A 24,071-nucleotide genomic window follows, 5' to 3' on the forward strand; every position below is an offset into this window, starting at 1 on the left:
TTAAGGCGTTATGCAGAGTGGTGCCCCATTTGTTTTGCGAGGGATGAAAAGTAGATTCGCTTCATCGTCACCATCCGTCTGGGGTTGTTTATAAAAGTTTAATTCACGGCAACATTCATCTTCGTTACACAGAAGTTATTTCATCCATATACTTATGTAGAAATGCTTTCTCTCGCCTACAGCAGGAGACTAATTGGATTTATTTAACACCTTTTTCGTTTCTAATTTGGGAAAAATCCTCAAAATTCAGGAAACATTGACATCGAATGGAGTTATAGATCTTCTGATATAACGGTTTTACCTACTTGATATATTTATTAAGACTGACTTGTACGAAAATATCAAACTGTTTTCTTCGCTCTAAACAACTCTTTCCTTCGTTTTGTCATTTTTTATAAACTCTTAGGCTCTTGGAGGGAATCTACAACAAGACATAGAAATGGTCCCGTTTATGCTTGTGTGTTGTTGTTTTTTCTGTGAATATATATATAATTTTGCTCTGCTACTTACGCGGAACTACGACTTCTACCATGATTCTAACGATTACGATGTCTGTTAATGTGATGCCCACGAATGTTGTGTAAATCTAAACAATATTTTGTTTTTTTAAATTTAATATGATCAACGAAGAAGGATTTACTTAGAACCGGAAAAGATGAACTTTCATATTGACTCATTAAAACATTTCACTTAATTAAGAACATTGATGTCCATAAAATTTTGTTATTTGTGCAATGCTAACCAATTCTGCATTATGTTCACGAATCACTAAGCTTTGCTGTCCATACAAATTTGACAGCTTACCATACAAAAATGTCATGTGAATATTCAAACAACTTGATCACATCATTTTTGATAAGTTAGTTATAGGTATTGATAAAAAGAATTTAGAAAAAAAGGTCCACTTTTGAAAATATCCGTGTTTTTTAAATTCATTTTTATTATTCTTGAATTTACCGGATGAAAAAAACAAAATTTGATTGTTGGGTAGTATTTGTGTAGCAAGAAAATATAGATTTTTTATGTTTCCATTCTTTTTCGTGGCTAGTGCATAAAAAAATCAAGTTTTGCAACGAGTTGAATACCATTTTTTGACAATGCCGGAATACATCATTTGAATTTGATTTTTTCAGTGACACGTTTGTTTCCTCACTAGAACCCACTCGGAAAATAATCTGGTAAATTTGAGTGTCTGGCGCAGGCGGACGTTTGTCGTGCAGTTCAGACACACTTGGCATACTTATGCTAGCCAAGTTTTGCGTAACGCCAGACGAATCTGGCGAAAATCGGGCAAAATTTCAGCCTGCTGTCTGGCAACAAAATCAACCGGTTCAATCGGTTGAACCGTGCACGACCGGTTTGTGTCATATTCGCCAGAAATCATGGCAGAAATCTGAGGTAAATCTGGGGGAAATTCTGCCAGATTGCTGGCGCAAGCCCCCAGACGAACGCCATAATTGTGCCCGCCATTTCCGACCGGGGGCCTCCTCTCCTCCTTGTCACACTTTGTCACGCTGGCTCCAAACCCCCTTCGAAAAGTACGTCACGCTTTGTCAGCCCCCCCCCCCTCCATCTTGATTTTTGTAGAATCTAGATTAAATTTTTAAAGGTTTGCATAGGAAACCCATGGCTCATAGGTTGTTTTGAAAATTTATTTTTGCAAATGTTGCATGATTTATAAATGTAGGATTTTTTTTTTTAAATTCGGAGTTCAATCGTGGTAGTTTATTTTTAATTTTACAGGCTGTGTTTGAATTTTTAATTTTTTTTTTAAGTATGATGATTTAAGCATATTAAATCCATTATATGCAAAGTTACTTTTTTTAAGTTATTATAAGACTGAATTTTCAGTGTTCTAAAAATAGTCTGGCGTGACGTCACAGTCTCAAGAACCCCCCTTCTCCCCCTTGTCACACTTTGTCACGCTTGTGACAAACCCCCCTCCCCCCACCCTAGAGCGTGACGTACTTTATGGATGACTGTTTGAATTTAAAGACTGCTAATGAATTTAGGAAATTTATATATTTTCTTGAAGTTGTTTGCTGTCAAGGCATTAATTGATTCTCACACTTATTTTGTCCATTTCTGTTGCTATTCTATACAATTTTGGCGCAAAATATTGATCAGAACCAGGATCAAAACAATTTTCAATAAATTTCAATTTTCCCGAGAAATGAGCTGAAAATTTCTCGTTTCCCGGGAATTTTGTAACCCCGAGAAATCGGACGCTCTATACATATGAATTGAGGTAAAATTTTATCAAAGAGACTAAAATTCTTAATTTTTCAACAATCTACTATCTTTTTTTACCAACTGCAGGGTGGCCACCTCGGGAAAAAACCGGGAAAACCGGGAAAAAAACCGGGATTTTTATCCACCGGGAGAAAACCGGGAAAAACTCGGGAATTCGACCGACAAACCGGGAAAATATTTTAAGTTTCGTTAAAATTTGATAAAAGACTCTTTAATGTATTCAATATGTTCTTTTCTCAATAAGAATATTATTCCTGTTATTCTAAATGAAGAAATCGCGAAATCTATGTTTGAATTTATGTGATAGACTCATGCTTCTTGGCTATGGATTTTTTTTCTGTTGTATCCTATGATAATTTTACCAGACGAATTTGTTTTTTTTAATAAAGCAAAATGTTTGCTCTACCAGCGGTTCTCAACCTGGGGTACATGTACCCCTGGGGGTACCACGAGCGGTCTCAGGGGGTCCGGAAGACAAACCCCGTAATGGCGATATTTACCCCATCTTTGCTAAAAAATTAGTTTTGCATAAAATTAAAATTAGGATTTTTTTGTAAGTGGAAAATATGGATATCATGGTACGAAAACAACATTACAGTAAATATCTCTCTAAATTTAAAGATCAAGACTTTTCCTTCAAATTGTCACACAAAATACACTCTTTTAATAGAAGTTTATGCAACAAGTGGCAAAAAGAGGATTTTTTCAGCACGAGTCGTACATTTATCCAACGAGGTTCACCGAGTTGGATAAATACGAAGAGTGCTGAAAAAATCAAGTTTTGCAATGAGTTCCATACAACATTTTTTGCAATTCCAAAAAAACACACACTGAGTGAAATTTTATGTCAAATTTTCATGTATTTTGTCAATAAATTGTTTAAATCCAAAAAATGTTGAAAAGTGTTACTTTTCGAAACAAGTGCTGAAAAGTGTTGCTATTCGATTCTGTTTATTTTTGGTACAGAAAAGTAGGCTATTTCGTCGTTCAAGAATGACAGGAAAAGTAAGTAGTTTCACAACGGAATTGCAAAAAATATTTTTCTTGGCCTGTATCTCAGCAACAAAAGAATGGATCAAAAATGTTCAAAAAAGAATGCTGTAAAGAATTTTCTCAACCATTTGATTTTTTTAGAGATAAAATAGAATTATTTTTTAATTGAAAATAGCTACAACTTCAAAAAAGTATGTGTAGTTTGTTTAAATCTTAAAAAATATAAAAATTCAAAAAATCAAGCCATAGTCACAACATTTGAATGCAAAAAGTGTTAAAAATGCATTTTACGCTAGTTCAGTTGTTTTGCAATCATAAGTCTTCAAAAAATGCAAGATTTGACGAAACCAAAAAAAAGAACGAATAAAAAATAAAGATCGAAAATTTTCAAAAATTCAAAAGATTATTAAATCAACCCAAACATGCTTAAAAATTATTCTAGACGCAAGGGAATGCATTTTAAATTGATTTCAGCTGATTGCACTTAAATTTCCATTAAAATTTTGATGCTTTATGAAAAAAAAATAATTTTTTGTCCCCTGATTTTTCGGGCCAACAAAAACTTTAAATAAAATGTGTACCCGCCTTATGTGTTTTTGAAAAACTCACAGCACGATAATTTTTTAATTGTTTTTACCATTATGTGTTTTGGGTTTTTTAGAAAGTATTTTTTATTAAAATTATTCTAAAAAGAAAGTTTCAAGGTATCGATTTTTTTACATTTGTATGGCACTTTTCCTGCGCTGCTGCCAAAGTGTATACATTTTTGTTTAGACTAATGATGCAAAAAGACTTTTTTGGTTAAAAAGAAAGTACTCACATAATTTTAGCAAAAAAATTTCACAGAAATTGATAGTTCTTGGAAGAATTGTTCTTTTTGAATTCACAAAACCTTTTTTCAAAGAAAATTAACGAGCATTTACATCAATGTTGATAGCAACGTATTTTTGTAAATCTATTTTACAAAATTCATAAATTCTTTTGATAATTTACCTTATTTAAAAAAATAAAAACGACTTTTGATGAAAAAACCCAATAATTTGAAAATTAGAGGTTTAATTGATAACAGATAAAAACGGCTTCGTTTACAACTTACTTACTTTTTACTCAAGATTTGAAAGCTTCCTTGAGGAATTCAAACTTCGAACCAAATGTATGCGTTCAAAAAGTATGATGATATTAACGTTAGCCTAAAAAACATTGTAATTTGGTTTAAAAACATTCCGGAAAATTCCTTCTGGTCCCGGGAGAAAACCGGGAAAAAACCGGGAAATTGAAAATCGAAATCTGGTGGCCACCCTGACCTACTGTGAAGCTTCCCGGGATGTTGAATAACAGACCCAATTTGCCGATCAAATCCCATTTATGCTAATCACCTTTCTAGATTCTGGCCACCGGATGTCAACCCCTCCGGAGGCTGGAATAGCTAATTGAAGTGCTCTGTAAATCGTTCCGCCAATTTGAATGCAATGTGTGTGTCCGTCCCTTTCCATAACGAATGCCAATCAGAAGTGTCGCCGGAAATATATTTAAATAGGGTAAGAGGGGCGTTTTATGGTCAACTGTTTATTAAGTTTTGGTAAATTAAATAATATTTAGTTTAGCGGATTAATTGTGCTCATGTCATCATCATCAATTATGCTCTTATTTTTCAAACGGTGTTACTTTAATGAATTCTAAATTTAAATGACTTCGTATCAGTGTTCAAGTTTTTTTTCTCTCATTTATCAAACGACCTTAAGGAAAAGCCATCGTTTTTTAGTAGCGTTCCTTTTCGGGGCCATTTTCAAGCGGTGGCGAGTATTGGCTGTGAAATAAATCAGAAAAAATTGAAACACGTACAGAGGGGAAAAAAGTTTAATTAATTAAACTGAGTATATTTTGGTGCTGTTCGCGGGCAATGAAGAAGGGATTGTTGGATGTTGATGAAGAGGTCAGGTTAATTGCGTGAGTTTGCGGTGTTTGTTTTTTTCGCATGCTGCAGGGCAAGTAACGGTGATGAGAATAAACTAAGGGATGGCAAGGCACAGGCTAATGTTTTGGTTAAAAGGTTGTTGCGTTGCGGATTGTTGCATTTGTCGAAAAATCAAATATTGTCAGCATGCAAAGTGGAAAAAAATGCAAACATTTCAGTGAATTGAGACTGATCCTTGCTGCAAATGTTAAAATTGTATCGTGTAGAATTGAGCAAAAATGATTTTGAAAGAGATATAAAATGTTTTTCTTTTTTAATTTTCATGGAACAAAACTAAGTTTAATTAATCAACTAGGATGTTTTTCTTCAATGCATTGAATTTTTAATGATGACAGATAAAAATATTGCAAGTAGGTTGTAATTGTTTTAGTGAAATATTTTAAGATTTTTTTTTCTACAGGAAAAAACGTTTCTCATACTGTTTACGCCTTACTGAACGTATAAGCTACTTCACTTAATTATGAGAAAATACTTACTTAATCAATCGCGTAAAGTTTGTTTGACGTAAATATTAAACTATGAATTCGATTAATTTTTCCCGTTTTCTAGCAAAGTACGTTTTTTTACTTTATTTACAAAACTCGTCCCCAACTTAACGATCAAACTCATAAGAAGTGAGTACCGGGCGTAGTTAAAGCTCATCGTTTGTCGATTGATATCAGTTTATTGAAACTGTTTTGCTGATAATGTTCAGATTTGATGGAGTTGAATTTATCATACCTTCCTTAATGGCTAACTAACCGCACTTATACAAATTCTAATCGTTTCTATCGAGATCGCAAATATCTAAATCGCGTTTTTCACAGAAAAGAAACTCATGTACAAACAATAGTTTTACTTAGGTTCTATATTTTAGCATTTTACACTGCAACACGACGCCGGATCTGGGCAGGAAGATTATGCGGATCTCGACGGGTTCGTGCTGGTGTAAGGTACAACCGAGATTATAACCTGAATGCGGTTTAAAGAGTCGGTCGTACAGTTTGAAGAAGGAAAAGAGAAAGAAAAAATAAGCGTTTATTAGTGATGCCAGTTTAACTAATTTTGTGAAAAGTGTTTCATTGTTTGTTTGTATTTGTGGTAGTGTTTTTGTCGAGTGTATTTTCCTACTAGTTAGCTGTACCTTCTATGTTATTTATACATCACTAAACAAAGTAGACTAACAAAACAAGGTTCTTTTTTTTAAAGCGAGACATATAATTTTGACTGAAAAGCATTTTTTCACACAAACACATGTGGAGGATCTTCATTTTTATAGGTCACGTAAAGTTTTTTTGGCCGGATTACTACTGTTTTTATTTTACATAAAGGCTAAACATAGTTAAAGCCAGCGACTAATGGCTACATTGTTGCGTACTGTCTCTAACTACACTCGGTACTAGTACTAAAAGCAACGAAAACATAAATCTGGTAATCCATCTGAGAATTATGTGGTGCACTTTTTGTGCATAAGTGGTAAAATCATAAAGAATGACTAGGAGGAACGCATGTATTTTCATCGTGTTTTTCCACCTTAGGTCTTTTCTAGATCTAAAAAAAAGTTTATTTAACTGAATTCTTTTAAATCTTTCAATTTAAAATTTACATCTTTTAAATTTTCAGTAAACATCAAGATTGGAAGTTTGACTAGTTTATGCGATTTTCCTAATGATTAAAAAAATGTATTTTTTCAGGGGTCAACTTTGGCTGTGTTTTTACGAACGTTTCTAATATTTTATGCATAAATAAGTATGCAGTAATGTTTGTAATGGCCCAAACTATGCCTCTACGCATTTTATTACAATTTCAATGATAATGGTACAAAAGAAAATTTGAAAACAAGCAAAACATTAAAAGGCGGCTGTAAAAAACATGAAACAACTTGAATTACAAAAGAAAGAACAAGCCAAACACTCTGAGAAGCAAACTAAAACTAAACATGGTACATGTAAATTAAATGAAATTATAAAAACATAAAAAAAAGAACAGTAAAGTAGTTCGTAGAACAAAAGTTACTCAAAATGACCCCCTGAACACGGGAAAAATAAAAACTATCGAAACAAATTGGGGAATTAGAGGGATGATGAACAGCTAAGTAGGAAATAAGCAGGAAAGTTTATCTCAAAATACGGGAAAAATGTGAAATTTATTCTAAAAGTCTATTTCAACTAAAATCAAGTTGTAAATAGCTCAGTTGGAAGTGGACAAGCTAGTTTCATCTCAATGCTTTGCAAAATTAGTTGATTAATAGGGAAAATCAACAAATTAGATAAATCTTCTTGAAATAAACATACGCAAATTCCCCCTGTTTCGATACAATCACCAACCTGTCAAAAATACGTGCAAAATACGTGATAGTCGATGTTCGATCATTCTCCGCCAACTCACACAGCAGTTGCCCCGACCCCTCTTCGATTTGCGTGAAACTTTGCTCTAAGGGGTAATTTTGATTTCTGAACACGAATCCGAAGTTCATTTTTCGATATTTCGTGACGGTGGGGCGGTGCGACCCCTTTCATTTTCTGTTTTTTTACTAAGACACGTTTTCAGTGATTTGTAGCTTGCAACTGTGAAGAGATAGAAATTTGGTGTCAAAGGGACTTTAGTGTAAAATTAGACGCCCGATGTGTGTTTTTTTTTTACATTTTTTTTGTTTTTGTCTGCTCTACAATTTTGTAGAACATTGTTACACTCTAAAATGTAACCCTGCAAAGTTAGAAAAACCACGTTATTTTAAAATGAAAAAGTTTGTTCTAAATGAAAAAAAACCCTTCTGGGTTATTTCAGATTCGAAAAGTACATTAAATTTCCTATAAAATGGCATGTCTCACGATTTTTGACAGATGAGTAACGGGAAATGGCAGCGATTTTAAAACTATTTTTTAACTTTTTTTTTTTGAAATTTTGAGTACGCCATCAAATCGGGCGTCTAAGTTTCTATCTCTTCACGGTTGCGAGCTACAAATCACTGAAAAACGTGTCTTAGTAAAAAACCAGAAAAATGAAAGGGGTCGTACCGCCCCACTGTCACGAAATATCAAAAAATGGACTTCGGATTCGTGATCAGGGACCAAAATTACCACTTAGAGCAAAGTTTCACGAAAATCGAAGAGGGGTCGGGGCAACTTTTTCCGATTTCGTGTGAGTTGGTGGAGAATTACCCCGATATCTCAATATTGCTTCAGCTATAGAGGAGAAAAGCAACTCGCGACAAAATTTTTAGGCTAGGAATTTTGACAGGTATGAGTTTCATAAAGTATTCGCCTCCTTTTCTCTCCCACAGAAAAAGTACGGACAAAGTAGCTGTCCAACTAGGCAAAATTGTTAAAGTCACTCGCAAAATGAACTTTGAGTGATTTGAGTTCATTTCTGACGTCACGATTTTCTCCTCTATAGAGAAGAATTTCGTCACGATTTTCTCCTCTATAGAGAAGAATTTCGTCACGAGGAGAATCGTGACGTCAGAAATGAACTCAAATCACTCAAAGTTCATTTTGTGAGTGACTAACAATTTTGCCTAGTTTGACAGCTACTTTTTCCGTACTTTTTCTGTGGGAGAGAAAAGGAGGCGAATACTTTATGAAACTCATACCTGTCAAAATTCCTAGCCTAAAAATTTTGTCGCGAGTTGCTTTTCTCCTCTATTGTTGTTATCTGTAGTCACTTCAAACTGCATTATTCTTTCCTCGATTTTTTTTCTCTCTCGATGAACCTTTTCGGCGGTCCTTTAAATTGTATTTCTTCCAAAAATGTGTTCTCATTGTCAATACTAAAGACAAAATTGTTGTTATTGCTGTGGCTTGCATAAACATTTTTCGGAGAGTGATAGTGTGAGAAACGGAGCTATGACATTGGGAGCGTTCTTTTATTACGTAACGCAATAGGGGGAGGGGGAGTCGGAGGCCGTGTTACGCTCCATACATTTTTTTAAAATTTGTATGGAAATTTTGTTACGAGGCGGGGGGAGGGGGTCTAAAAATCCGGTTTTTTGCGTTACGTAATAAAAGAACGCTCCCATTCGTTTGTGTTTTGTTGGCTGGACGTTGTCATGGGTTCCTCACATTGTTTTTGCAAGCAGTGACATAACCAAACTTTTCAACGCCCTTAGAAAACGTCAAATTACAGTGGTCTCTCTGGTCGACACAGAGAGAGTCTACTGTAGAACAAATTGTTGTTGGATTTTTTCCCGGATTTCTTTCGGAAAAGATCCTGAAGCAATTCGTCAGCGTTGTGCTATCTTGTGACATAGACCATTTTGGTCGAAAATGAGTTAATGATGACGTTTTGCTATACTTAACAAACACTACAAGATGCTTTAACCCGATTTTGGTAACTCGCTTCCGTTTCCCGGATATCGCAATACACACTTGTGACATAGACCAATTTATTATCAAAATGATTGTGCACACTTGTGACACGTCACGTGTTGTTGGAAAATGTGGAAATTTTTTCTTGTTTTTCACAAATTTATGTACACACATACTTTCTAAAGGCAATGCAACATTTTGTTTATAAAAATATACTTATTAAGTCGATTAAACAATTGATTTGAGCTTATTTTAGTTTGTATGGGAATTCTGTGCACACTTGTGACACGTAGTACAATTTTACTTTCGAAACACACTTGCGACACGTGCTTTTCAGATTTTTGATTACATAATTTACTGTATCTTTTAACTGGTATAACCAAATTAGTTGAAACTTGGAGCGTTTGTTAAGCGATAGTATACGAACCGATTGCTTCAAAAAGTTTGGCTCTATCATTCATAATTTTGAAATTATTTACCAACAAACTTTAAAAATCGATTTTCTCGAAAAGTACTAGACACATTCCGCCGTGACGTTGCAACGCTTTGACTTTTCTTTTTTCAGTATTTCGGCTGTAACTCAAAAATTACATTGAAACGGTGCATATGTTATTACAGATTCGGAAAGTACATTAAATTTCTTATAAGAAACAATGTTGAAACATTATTTTAAGCGAATATTTTATTTTTGAGAGGGGGATATGTAGCGTGACGTTGCAACGCGTGACTTTTTCTCAATTCTGACCCAATTCATGTTTCGCCATTAACTCTGCTCTGTTAAACGGCAAATTTGGAGTTCTTCTTCCATTTTTAGTGTAAAATTGGCCAACAAATCGAATGCAATCATTAGTTTTTCGAAAAAAATAAACCTCGATTTTTGAAGACCGCTTACATTTCGTGACGTTGCAACGCTCTGTTTTTGAAAACAGGGTTTTTCGTGGCGTTGCAACGGCACGAAATTATAGTTTCAAAATAAATCATAGTTTTTGTTAGGCTGAACAACTGTAGGTTAAGATTTGATTATAAGACATTAATAGACAGTACAAGGACATGTGAATTGATTGGCTTGCCCATGTTAGACCCCCCCCCCCCTCCCCCTATTCTGCTTTCATAGTTGCAGTACGATTTACGAAGTTTTCCAAAGGGTTTTCAAAATATTTTTTTTTTGTATTATTCCATTATCACGAAGGAAACCCCCCCCCCCCCCTCTCCCGTCCTCTATCCATGCAACGGGACGTCCATGCATTACAAATCAAATCAAAATCAAATTATTCGCTCTACAGCTTTGCCTTGGCGTTCTCGATTGCGACATTCCTACTCGAAACTAGGTGTCCGAAGGCTTGATTGTTGAGGCAATTGCAAACCTCTTTTTACACCTTAGCTTCCATCCACCCCGGGATTCGAACTGACGACCTTTGGATTGTGAGTCCAACTGCCTACCAGCGACTCCACCGAAGCAGGACCCAAGAAGACGACTCCTACACCTGGACTGAGCTAACGACCTAACCTTTTTAGGTTAGTCCGGGGCCAACATTTACTTCCCGTCCGACGGAAGGCGTCATCAGACAAATCTCGTCTCAAAATTTGCCACCGGGACCTTCTGGGATCGAACCCAGGCCGACTGGGTGAGAGGCAATCACGCTTACCCCTACACCACGGTCCATGCATTACGTAACGGCGTAATATCAAGGGGGAGGGAGGAGGGTTCGAGGATTTATACGAAAAAAAAGTGTATCGGAAATGTATTTCCAGGGAGTGGAAGGGGTCTAAAAATATAAATGTTTTGTTACGTAATGCAAGAACGCACCCTTAATATTTTAATGGTTTTGGGCAACTTACAAAACACGTGGAAGTTTTAGAAGGGAGGTGAGGAGCTTCAAGTTTTCAGGAGGGCTTATTTTGAATTTATAAATAAAGTGCCCATATCGTTTGTTCATTGCCCCTAAGGGGTAATCTGCAAACAACGTAACTTATTTTGTTGACTTTTGTGCTTTTTAAATTAAATTTGAGGAAATAATATAAGGGTAATTCTCCGCCAACTCACACAGCAGTTGCCCCGACCCCTCTTCGATTTGCGTGAAACTTTGTCCTAAGGGGTAACTTTTGTCCCTGATCACGAATCCGAGGTCCGTTTTTTGATATCTCGTGACGGAGGGGCGGTACGACCCCTTCCATTTTTGAACATGCGAAAAAAGAGGTGTTTTTCAATAATTTGCAGCCTGAAACGGTGATGAGATAGAAATTTGGTGTCAAAGGGACTTTTATGTAAAATTAGACGCCCGATTTGATGGCGTACTCAGAATTCCGAAAAAACGTATTTTTCATCGAAAAAAACACTAAAAAAGTTTTAAAAATTCTCCCATTTTCCGTTACTCGACTGTAAAAAATTTTGGAACATGTCATTTTATGGGAAATTTAATGTGCTTTTCGAATCTACATTGTCCCAGAAGGGTCATTTTTTCATTTAGAACAAAATTTTTCATTTTAAAATTTCGTGTTTTTTCAAACTTTGCAGGGTTATTTTTTAGAGTGTAACAATGTTCTACAAAGTTGTAGAGCAGACAATTACAAAAATTTTGATATATAGACATAAGGGGTTTGCTTATAAACATCACGAGTTATCGCGATTTTACGAAAAAAAGTTTTGAAAAAGTTGGTCGTCATCGATCATGGCCGTTCATGGTCACCCGCGACAGACACGGACGACGAAACAAAGAGAAACGCAAAAAGTAACTTTTTCAAAACTTTTTTTCGTAAAATCGCGATAACTTGTGATGTTTATAAGCAAACCCCTTATGTCTATATATCAAATTTTTTGTAATTGTCTGCTCTACAACTTTGTACAACATTGTTACACTCTAAAAAATAACCCTGCAAAGTTAGAAAAAACACGAAATTTTAAAATGAAAAATTTTGTTCTAAATGAAAAAATGACCCTTCTGGGACAATGTAGATTCGAGAAGTACATTAAATTTCCCATAAAATGACATGTTTCAAAATTTTTTACAGTCGAGTAACGGAAAATGGGAGAATTTTTAAAACTTTTTTAGTGTTTTTTTCGATGAAAAATACGTTTTTTCGGAATTCTGAGTACGCCATCAAATCGGGCGTCTAATTTTACATAAAAGTCCCTTTGACACCAAATTTCTATCTCATCACCGTTTCAGGCTGCAAATTATTGAAAAACACCTCTTTTTTCGCATGTTCAAAAATGGAAGGGGTCGTACCGCCCCTCCGTCACGAGATATCAAAAAACGGACCTCGGATTCGTGATCAGGGACAAAAGTTACCCCTTAGGACAAAGTTTCACGCAAATCGAAGAGGGGTCGGGGCAACTTTTCCCGATTTCGTGTGAGTTGGTAGAGAATTACCCATAACTGTTTAACTGCGCAACATAACATTTTTAATTGTGAACAACAAAACGTTCGAATCGAGGAAAAATATCCAAATAGCTCATACACGCTTTTCAAAATTTCATCCTAAGGTGTACATTGCCGGAGAATGTGTCACCACTAAATGGTGGTTGTCACAAGATAGCATACAACTGACGAATTAATGATGGTGTGCTGGTGAGAGTCGAAAAATCAAAGCAAATCTCTGCGTGCATCAGCCAATCGCTGGGTATCACGAAAACAATATTTCCAATCGAGTCTTCATTTTTCATCGTTCTCTTAACTGACGCTTCTTTTCTTCGATGGTCTCTTTTACATATTTTGTCAACCAGAGAGTCGACTGTAACTTGCACCAGATGAACTGAATTAATAAATTTACAATTTTAAATGACAGAAAGTCAACAAACCATTAACTGCATGCCAAGATATTTGAATACTTGTTGTCAAAAGTGCGATGAAAAGGTCCGGGAAAATCCAAGTTTCAGTTAAAGGATCAATATTTGCCCTATTTTTCTTTGTTCCAAAAATCCAATTCAACTACTAAACATTCCCAGCAAATCTGTCGAAGACAGAAGAATAATCTATCCCTCGACACTTACAGAATCGCGTAGCTTCATCCCCGTGCAGGCAAACTTAATCATTCCAGACACGAAACCTTCGAAAATCTTTCCGGGGAAAACCACTCTCTGTCTGGCCAGAGGTCAATTATTCATGAAGACCAGCAGCAGTGGTCCAGAGTAGCTTAATCCTCTGGGGACGGGCAACTTTCTTCGCATCTTTGTTCGTGACCACAAAGGACGCCACAGCAACCGCCACTTGATGTGGAATGGTCCGAGGACGTAATCGTTACAAGTTACAAGACTAAGTACGATTTCATTGTGGCATCGTGACCTTTGGCATTCGTATCGGCAGATGGCACTTTCATCTTGTCGACCTCAATCGATGGGTGATGTGCTGATAATGGGTATTTTGCACACTTAAAAATAGGAATTCAAATCTTCTGACAAGATTGAAACACCAATCATATATCGTAATGATAGATAAGCTGATAAATGCTATGATTTACCAGTTGCATTATCTGTCAAAGGTCTTTCCTTTGGGTGTAAATGCTCGTATGTTGTTACCCTAGCAAATTCAATTTCATAATCCACGTGACAGATTGTCATGAATGCCACCAATGGCACCGCACCCATTAATCGCAATCGTTTCCAGGCAATTAAAGTCTCAATGTTGAGAGCTTGGGTGTTAAATTAATTTCCCAAGAAAACAGCAACTCCCCACCAAGACAACCTCGTCAACCAACTGCAGTGTCCTTTTGAGAGAAAGACTAAGCTGGCGCGCGCGAAAGGCACGTCGTTAATCAGCTAATTTATCTAGCTTAATGACTTAATTAGCATGGCGTATTTAATTAAGCGGTTAGCTTGTCACACTCGCTATAAAACCACCATAAAGCATGCTGGCTGGGCCAGCTCTCACTCTAGGTGGTTTGGCTTTTGACGGCGTCGTCGTCGTCGTCGTCCTTCGGCCCTCATTTTTCCATGTGGGAGTATGAGGAGAAAAGGTTCCGGGAAAATGTCCGGAAAAAGATATACTTATGTGGGGTTTAGTCTGCGCTCTAGTGGTGATAACGGCGGGTTGGAGTTCAGTTTTGCATTTTTTTGTGGCAATATCAAATGGATCGTGCAGTTCAGATTTGAAGATCTTATGAGTTAAAATTTCTAAGAAATTATGATTTTAAATATTTAAGCAATATCAGGATTTCGAGTTCAATGATGAAGAAGTTAATTTTAGAAGATTTTCAGATATGAAACTTTTGAGACTTGAAGATCTGAGGATTCAAAGTTTTTAGGGCTATCCTGAATTTTGTTTCCGATAACTTGCATATTTACTGAAAAAGTACGTGCATCAAGCTGTAAAATGATGATTTTTTCAGCATGTGTTTTTGAATTATTACTTACCAGAAGACAAAAGTGAGCAAATTAGGGGAAATTCTCGTATGTTTGGCAGGTTAAGCACTCGCTCCTAACTCCATCCAATTTGCAGAATTTCACTATTTAAACTACTAATGTTGCAAAACTTTTAATAGAAATCTGCTTGCTCACTTCTTATTGAGCTATTTGTCACTCGATGTCAGTTGAAACGCTTTAATTGAACGTCAAAGTTCTGACCTGCCAACATTAGAGGCACGCTGGAATTAGACGTTGTTCCCTTAGATCATCAGTTTTGAACAACGTTCAAGGTTAGAGAGAGAACATTTGCTTTTATTTTTTTCGAGCCACCATGGAACCATTGAATGACAACCAACATAGCAATATAAACACTGGGATAAAAATTTGCACAGCTGACAGGAGATGAAATATTTATACTTTCAAAAAATGGCGACAGCAATTCTATGGAGTCTGTCGGAATGAGATTCAAGCAGTGCGCCAAATGGCATTGAGAGGAGCGCAAAATAATGAATTCATAATTTGCTATTTGACTCTTCTCCTGCAAGTCGTAGCTGTAGAGATGGAGTATTTTAATTTAATTAACTAAAATACCCTGCAACTATAATAAGCCAGGTTTATTTCTCGAATAGGAATCCTTACAAAAAAGGGAAAGGACAAATTGAAAGTTAAATTGTCCTCTTGAACATCTAATTTGAACAGTCTCAGCTAAAAAATAAAATAAAATTGACTTCTCGAATTCTGGTTAATCTTGGCTGGTCAGATAAATTGGCCAACCTTAAAAGCTTCCAATAGACCGTACTCTTCAGAAAAACCTACAGAAAGTGAAGAAGACGAAAAATAAGGTAAACCGATCTATATTAGGCTAAATTTTGACACAATTATTCAACTTTATATGTTTTTGAATAAAAAAACAACGAATTGATTTCAAACCAATCGACTCTAAAATAAAAGCTTTCTCCCAATAAAGGTACTAACTCGTGATATACTGTTTCCACTTTTCACATTTGCTAGCCACGCTATGTGGTTTAGGCCTTGGGTTAGGGCATGCCCAGCAGACCCAGGGGTTACGAGCACACACTCACTCACTCACTCACTCTCTCCCACGATCCCAAAAATGTCCTTTGACCAAAACATCGATATTACATTTTGTCCAACAACCAGCAGCCAAAAAGCTGGACGGTGTGGGGCGACAGGTTTGTGATGATGTCCGGCCCCTGGCTGATGGAAAGATACCGATATTAGTATCCTTTATCCTTTTATTGGAAAAAAAGGTTCCACCTCGATTCGTGTGGCTGAATGGCCTTTCTCGATGTAGACATTATTTTCGATTTCGTTAAGGAACCTACAATATATATTTTTTTAAATTATTTACTTAATTTGTGGAACTTTACATTTGCTTTCCCAAGTAGCAAGTAAAACATCGCTTTTTATTGTTTTTGTTGATCAATTGTTCCACTAGCGTTTTTATACGTTAATTATTCAACAAGTGTCATACAATTTGGTCAATTGTTTACATTTTGATCAAAAAACCATTATTCAACATGGTTGTATAACACAAATGCCAAATCTAGCAACGGATTACGAGTAGTTCATTTTGAAGTTTATTCTGACTTAAATGAAACATGCTTGTAGAACTCGAAAAGTAAAATGACATTTGCAGACATGATGTTTCATTTCAGTTTGCTAAACATGATAACATAGTAGATTTAACCTTTGGTTTCAGCTGGGATTTCTCGTAAGCAAGTTGTTTATGTGTAGTTTGCGTTCGTGTTTTAAAAACCGAGCAAGAACATGTTGCCGAAACAAGCACATATATTTCTAAAAATAGAAACAGCTAATGTTCAAAGGAAGTTTTGACAAACTGTTAGTGAACATGGTAAAACCTAGATGACCGCAGACTTCTTACCCAAGTAGCAAGAAAAACATCGCTCTTTATTTTTTTGTTGAACAATTGCTGCATAAGTGTTTTATTCGTTAATTATTGAACAAGTGGCAACACATTTGGTCAATTGTTCACATTTTAATCAAAAAACCATTGTTCAACATGGCTGTGTAACACAAATGCCAAATCTAGCAACGGATTACGAATAGTTCATTTTGAAGTTTATTCTGACCTCAATGAAACATGCTCGTAGAACTCGTAAAGCAAAATGACATTTGCAGACATGATGTTTCATTTCAGTTTGCTGAACGTGATAACATAGTAGATTTGACCTTTCTCTTCGGCTGGGATTTCTCGTAAACAAGTTGTTTATGTGAAGTTCGCGTTCGTGTTCTAAAATCCGAGCAAGGACATGTTGACGAAACAAGCAAGGATAGTTCTAAAAATAGAAACAGCTTACGTTCGAAAGAAGTTTGGGCAAACTGTTAGTGAACTTGGTAAAACCTAGATGACCGCAGACTTCTTATTGACGTTTAGGCCTGCTCATCCAACATAACCCCTCGTGGAAAGAAGCAGACGCGCGCCCGGACTTGACATTTGGAGTGATCTTGGGTTCGATACTTGCCCTGAGCATTCTTCATCAAAAAGGAAAACTGATAATGCAGCACTGGGAACCAGCAGCAGTAGTAGAGTAGTAGCAGCAAGCGATGTTCATTACCACTGAATCATAATTGAAAAAAATCCCCAAAGGCATAACTAGGAAACTGAATGATTTTTTATGGTTGATATTTTTGTATTATCCATCATTCATATTATTATTATTCATAAATGGCGTATCCCTGTCCAAACTAATAAATTACAAAAAACTAGTAGTTAAAGTATCGTAAAGCGACATTACTCACAAATAAAGGATTAAATAAAGAAAAAACAACTTTTGAGCGAACACCTTGGACGTATTTTATGAAAAGCCTGTTTAACATTCTTGTCTGCCACGATATGTTCTTGAACGGTTATAAAAACGTTTGCCTAACTCCCTCCTGAATCTTAAAGGCAGAAACCACGCACATTTCTAACAGGTTAAGAGATGTTCAACAAAAGAAAAACGTGCGCTTTTTCCAGCGTTCAAGAGTTCTCAGGGACGTTGGGAAAACATAGTAAATGAGTTCAACAACAAGTTCGGAAATCTTTTGGCGAACGAAGTGTGCTACTTGGGATTTTGTATTTTAATTTTCTCCAGACATTAGTATTGATGCCACCCTCAGGAAGCGTTCTTTTATTACGTAACGCAAAAAATGGATTTATAGACCCCCTCCCCCTTATAATAAAATTTCCATACAAATTAATAAAAAATATATGTAGAGCACGGCCTCCGAGCCTCCTCCCCCAACTGCGTTACGTAATAAAAGAACGCTCCCCAATGTGCAAAAAAAATATGGGTCTAATTATTTCGACCAGAGAAACCTCAAGTCTATTTTTAGCCCTATCGGACAACTTCGAATCGAAGGCTGGTTTTGTGGGGAATTGCTGCATATTTTTGCTGATAATTTACAGTTTTTTTAAATGAAGGTGTGTCAAAACATTTTTTTACATTAAAAGTTCACCTTTTCCAACGTACAAACGAAAAATTTAAAGAAGACCGACATTTCGACTCTTGTCAGTTTTGAATTCTAGTATTTCAAGCAAAACAATCTAAACGGGCCAGTGTCAAATTGTAAACAAAGAGTCTATCCTGCTTACGACAGTTGATGTTTACGTTAGGAACGAGAATAGAAAGAATATTTATTTTTGCAATTCCGTCGTGAAACTACTCAATTTTCCTGTAATTCTTGAACGACGAAATAACCTACTTTTCTGTACCAAAAATAACAGAATAGAATAGCAACACTTTTCAAAATAAATGCTGAAAAGTTCTACTTTTCAGCACTTGTTTCGATAAGTAACACTTTTCAACATTTTTTTTTATTTAAACGATTTATTGACAAAATACATGAAAATTTGACTTATAATTTCACTCAGTGAGTGTTTTTGGGAATTGCAAAAAAAGTTGTATGGAACTCGTTGCAAAACTTGTTTTTTTCAGCACTCTTCGTATTTATCCAACGAGGTTCACGACTCGTGCTGAAAAAATCCTCTTTTTGCAACTTGTTGCATAAACTACTATTAGGAAGCAGAATAGACTCTTTGTTTAGACGTCGACATTGGCCCAATTACATTGCTTTGCTTGTATTGTGTATGAATTCTACAATTTCCAGTTACGTAGCATAATTTGCGCTCCATAATTTCATAAGTACTCCGCACATACAATGTTGCACAAATACACATTTAATGGGTGTTTATGTTTCTCCCGCTCTTGCCCGTTTCCCCTCGCTACCCACAACACGAATAAACATCTAGTTATGTATCGGAATGCAGTTTATGCTCTAGTTTTACAACTCTCAATCATTCAAGGGCGTAGGCGCGCACGTTACATCAGGTTAAAATCTCTCAGCGTGTGTATGTGTGTATATGAATATAAAAATTCTCAACCATCGTGACAACGATGCTCTGTTGCTGCTAGTTCTGTAGCTGTTGCCTATTCAGAGGATTCTGGCGTGCTCGTAGATATTTACACGGGATTCGTGGGGTTTGGGGCAAACTTGTATTTACACGCGTTTGTTCGGTTAATCTAAACACTGAAGCACACACTTGGGACGGGGCACTGCAATTTAAGTTATACTTTTCTATCAGATTACATCGGAGGTGGTGAGGGGAGGTTTTCCGAAATGAAAAGCATCTCGTTAATGCGTTAGACACAAAAACTAGAAGGTTAACAATACTCTCTAAATTTGTCCTATGGTTGCACACGTGGGTGGGTGAGTGTATGGAAATTAGTAGTAGCAGCTAAATTATAGTTGTGTGTGTGTGTGTGTATGTAGGTGGGTTTGTGTATTTTGTCGTTGTGAGCGTATCGTAAATATGTGTTCTTTGTAACAATGTTGTTAAGCTGCATTGAAGCTTTGCCATGAGTTTTCATTTATGTACATAGTTTGGCGAGAGTATGTTCTCTTAACGTAATAGACATTTTGAACATGTTTTGATTGAAATTTAATTTTGTTAGATTAAAAAAAACTAAGAATAGTAAACAACTGGCCACACTGAATTTAGAACAAGTTAGGCCAATTCCAAGGAGGCAATAGCTCCAAACTGTAGTGCCTCTAGTTGTTCAATTTAGTTCAAGAACTTCAGTGAATTTTTTGAAAACTTTTCTTGCTTAGTCAGATTACTATGAGCATTCGTATACGCTTGGATGATTGCAAAAAAAACCCATCAATAAAAACTTTGACTAAGTACTTTCAAAGGTGTCAAAATATATCCGCAAGAGATTGGAAGTAAAAATGATTATTTACGACATCCGAGGCAGAACTGTTCATTGTGATCGTTCTAACTTGTCGCATGTCGATTTTGAGCCACTTTGAGTAAAGAACACCATTTTGTGCAGCTGTCAATTCATTCATTCCTGAGATATTCAACAAAAACCGTAAAAAACCCATACAGTAGTTGCGATTCAATCGTGCTGTCTTGTCACACCCTACAAGTACGACAACTACCCATATAGAAGTTAGTCAGAGGACGTTTTGTCACATGTAAATGACCGACCACTGAATCAAATCAAGCGTTTCCGTTATTGGTTACATTGTAAGTTGTAATGTGTAAGCAGATCGTAGAATATTCGAGTAAAGTTAGACAGTTAGAAAGAGTAATAAGTGCGCAAACAAGGAAAAACATTAAGCGTGCAAAAACATCGAACACAATTCGCCACCGAGGATCGCCTTGACAGCACAACGCGTGCTACAATTTTCTTGCGCCGCAACCACAACACACAATCGTCGCGACTCGCTCACACCAGCAGGGGGAAAAGGACAACACTTCCGTCGCTGCAGAAAAAGCCAGCTGCCATCAGAAACCATCGCAAATCCATCTGGTGCGGATCGTTCCGTACGCTGCGCGGAAAAAACCACGTGCAAGTGCGTCGCGCGTGTGTGCAGTTGCCGTATCGGGGGAAATTGGTGCGGACAACGCCACAGAAGAGCTCGCCAGCCGAAGGAGGAACCGGGCTGGATTGTTCGCCTTGTAGCCGCACGGAACAGCCACGAAACGTCCGCGGATCACCTGATAGGCTGAGACAGCGTCGGCGGCTCGAGCGCATCCTCGCAAGCGTGCAGGCACACCCACACGTGGGACGGTCGTGCCAGAGAATCGGAACAAGGACCAAGGGCACCGGAAACGTCCAAGCACACCGCTGGAAGCGGTAACCACCCCGTCCAGAGACCACCAGGACGCCGAAGGAACGCCGATTTGCTGCCAAATCACCATTCGAACACCGGTGAAAGAGAACCGTGTGAAGACCCACGAGGATCGTCCAGAACCGAAGGCCAGTTCAGCAACGATCGGATCCCTTTTTCTGCGGAGGCTTAGAACGGCCCTAATCTGCGCGGTACCGGAGCAGCAACACGGGCGAAGCTCGCACGAGACGGCCGGGACGTCACCGCGAGAGTTTTCGCGAGCGATCGGATTCGTTTGGCGGATCAACAGCGTCGAGAGACGCGGGGCGAGTTGGTGTCAGGCACCAATCGCGAGGGCGCGGGAGAGAGGCCAGCTAGCCAGCTGTGCGAGGGCAGCGGCGTCGACCGGTGCTGAAGAAGTGTGGGGCAGTCGAGTTCACCGCGGGCAGACCAGCCTACGTGGTCAGGAGCAGAGCGGGCCAAGTTGACACGCGCGCCCGGATCGAGCAAAGAAGCTGCGGCTGGTGTCGTCTGCGGAAGGCGGCAAGAAGGTGATCGCCTAGATCACCTGCGTGCAGCGATCCTGCGGGCCGCGAGCGGCCAAGACAGAGTACGCGTTCGTCGGTGTGGCTGTCCAGCGACGTGCGAGCACGCGGGTACCGAAGAAAAAGAAGCAAAGCATGAGTGAGTAAGAAAATCAGGCCTGATTTAGAGTTTAAGAATCGCTACGGCGAACGTGATGTTTGTAGTTGTACGGTAAAATACAGTGATATGCAGAAACTTGCACTTGTTGGGTTTGTACCGCCTTTCTGAGCTAGTTTGAAGAAAGTCTCACAACAAAGTATTATTTTCCCAGGACCCATGAACCATTTTTAATCAAAACTAACATTTCATATTGAATGTTTGATCCTTTTGAATGTTAGTCTTGATTTAATTTTTTTGAAAATATTGGAATGTTTCACGAATGTTTCATATTTTAACATTGTAAATCGGACCATTAGCTGCTGAGATATCGACATTAGAAAATGGTGGGTTGTTTGGGTGAGAACAAACATCAATTTTCCTGTTTTTAAACCTTTGCATGGCAATATCTCAGCAACTAAGGGTCGTATCAACAAAGTTAAAAAAAAACATAATATAGAGAATTTGTTCAACTTTTGAAAAATATTTTTTACGAAGGTGGGCAAACATGGGCACTAATTAAAAAAAAAATATATTGCGCATTTCGCACTTTACTAGAGTGTTGCGCAATTATTTTCATCACAGTGATTTTCCTTCACAGTGATGACGAAGATATCCGTTGCTATGGCAGGCTGTTTATGTTTATTTATTTATTTTTGGAAATTCAGAAACTAATGGCTCGTCTAGCCCAGAGAAAGCTTTACGGACCGGCTAAGTGATTCAAGGGACGAAGGCTTGTTCCGGAATCGTGGTCTCCAGTGCGGGATGCAGCGGAGTTGCGGAGGCTTACGATGGATCTTTGACTTTTTGCCGGACGGATGTTGGACAACCAGCGGTCGGGCGGACAGGCATCTTCAGGTTCCCGCTGATCCTGCGCTGCCGAGAGGGGCCCCTTCATGGCGATGAAGCCCAGCGGTCTGAGGGTTATCGTCCGCTACGGTCCTCATATAGGGAGGCGACAGACAGCGGCCTGGAATTCACGCTACCGATCAATACGATCAATACGAGATGGACGAATGCTCGGAGTTTCTCCAATGGAGAGGGTATTTTGTTACCCTTCGCTACCCTGGAGCTTGTCCGATGTATCAATGCCATTTAATACATGTAAACTTTTCTAATAAAGTCTTTCAAAAATATGTTCTTTCGGTTCTAGCACCAATACGATAATAACTGTTTTTACTGAAAAATGTAAAGGCTTCTTTTGTCTACGAAGTATTGATTTTAGCCAGAATTCTGTTAAATTTATAGCCAATTTATGGTACCATTTACAGACTCAGCGAACACATCTCAAGGTGGCCGATAGAATTATGCCCTCGAGCTCATTAGAAAAAAAATAACCTGTCAAAAAAAACTCAAAAGTTCCAACTACGAGAATCGAGCCAGGAACCTTTAACAGACCATCTCAATGACTTACTGCCTCGGATACCACAGCTTGGTGAATAGATTGTGGTCAGAAGTCGATGCATTACACTTGATTTGTGTTGATGGTGTGATGGCAAATCAGTTTGCCAACTGTGATGAAAATTATCCCGCAGCACTCTACTCTGCCCACCATTGAAAAAACGGCTAATATCCACTATTGGCAAAAACGAGATATTAGCACCAGGTGGTAGAGGATGTTCCAACGCATCTTCTGGAACTTGAATTTTACTGAAATAGTGTTTAGACTTGGCTGCCGATGCGAAAAACCAAACGGCTAATATGCCACTCTTATGGGAAATTGCCTTGACGGAGATTTTGTGACAAACACTAAAACGCGTTTTTCTCGGAATACTTGATTTGGCATAATAGCCGAATTTTCAATTATGGGCAGTACTGAGATGCAAAGTGCGCAAAGTTGACAGTTCTTAGTCCTGCAAAGCAGTGCACAGTGGTCCAGATTGCAAAATTAAGTGGAAAATGGATTTTCCGAAAAATGGTTAAGTTTTGGAGCTTTGGTGTCTTCAGAAGAGTTGTTGCATATGGAAAGGGGCAACTTTTAGTTTGGTTGAAAATTAGGGTGGTTCACGATTAGGGTGATTTTGGAAATCTAACTTTACAGGAATATTTTTGGGAATTTTTTCGTCTTCTAAAAAGTTGACGGGCTTGCCATTCCAAGCAACTTTGTCGAAGACACCAAAATTTTATCTCGTAATCTACGCCTTCTACGACAAAATATATAGAAAGCATCTGAGCAAACCTTCAAAAATCAGTTTTTTTAACGTGGCAATTCAGGGTTAAGTTTTAGAGAAAAGTGGTATTCAGAGCACTTTTAGAGCTCTAAAAAACAAACATTTTTATTATCTGACAAGTCAATTTGGACTTAAGGGTCAAAAGTTACAGCGATTTTAAGGTAAAAAAGATGCAAATTTAAAACTTAAATATCTCGAAAAGGCGCTAGCCAAATTTTAAGCACTAG

General features: G+C 37.5%; 1 protein-coding gene across 3 annotated transcripts in view; it reads right to left on the reverse strand.

The window, feature by feature from the left end:
• Nucleotides 1-4,548: 4,548 nt before the first annotated feature.
• LOC120422283 (uncharacterized) overlaps nucleotides 4,549-24,071 on the reverse strand; it is a 211,033-nt gene continuing 191,510 nt past the window's right edge. For all 3 annotated transcript variants that reach the window (XM_052710157.1, XM_052710158.1, XM_052710159.1), the window contains one exon: nucleotides 4,549-5,053. In XM_052710157.1, coding sequence (XP_052566117.1) covers nucleotides 5,005-5,053 — 49 coding nt within the window. In that variant the 3' untranslated portion in view covers nucleotides 4,549-5,004. The remainder of the gene's footprint in view (nucleotides 5,054-24,071) is intronic.

The sequence above is a fragment of the Culex pipiens genome, chromosome 3 (genome assembly GCF_016801865.2).
Source record: "Culex pipiens pallens isolate TS chromosome 3, TS_CPP_V2, whole genome shotgun sequence".
NCBI classification, from domain to species: Eukaryota; Metazoa; Arthropoda; class Insecta; order Diptera; family Culicidae; genus Culex; species Culex pipiens.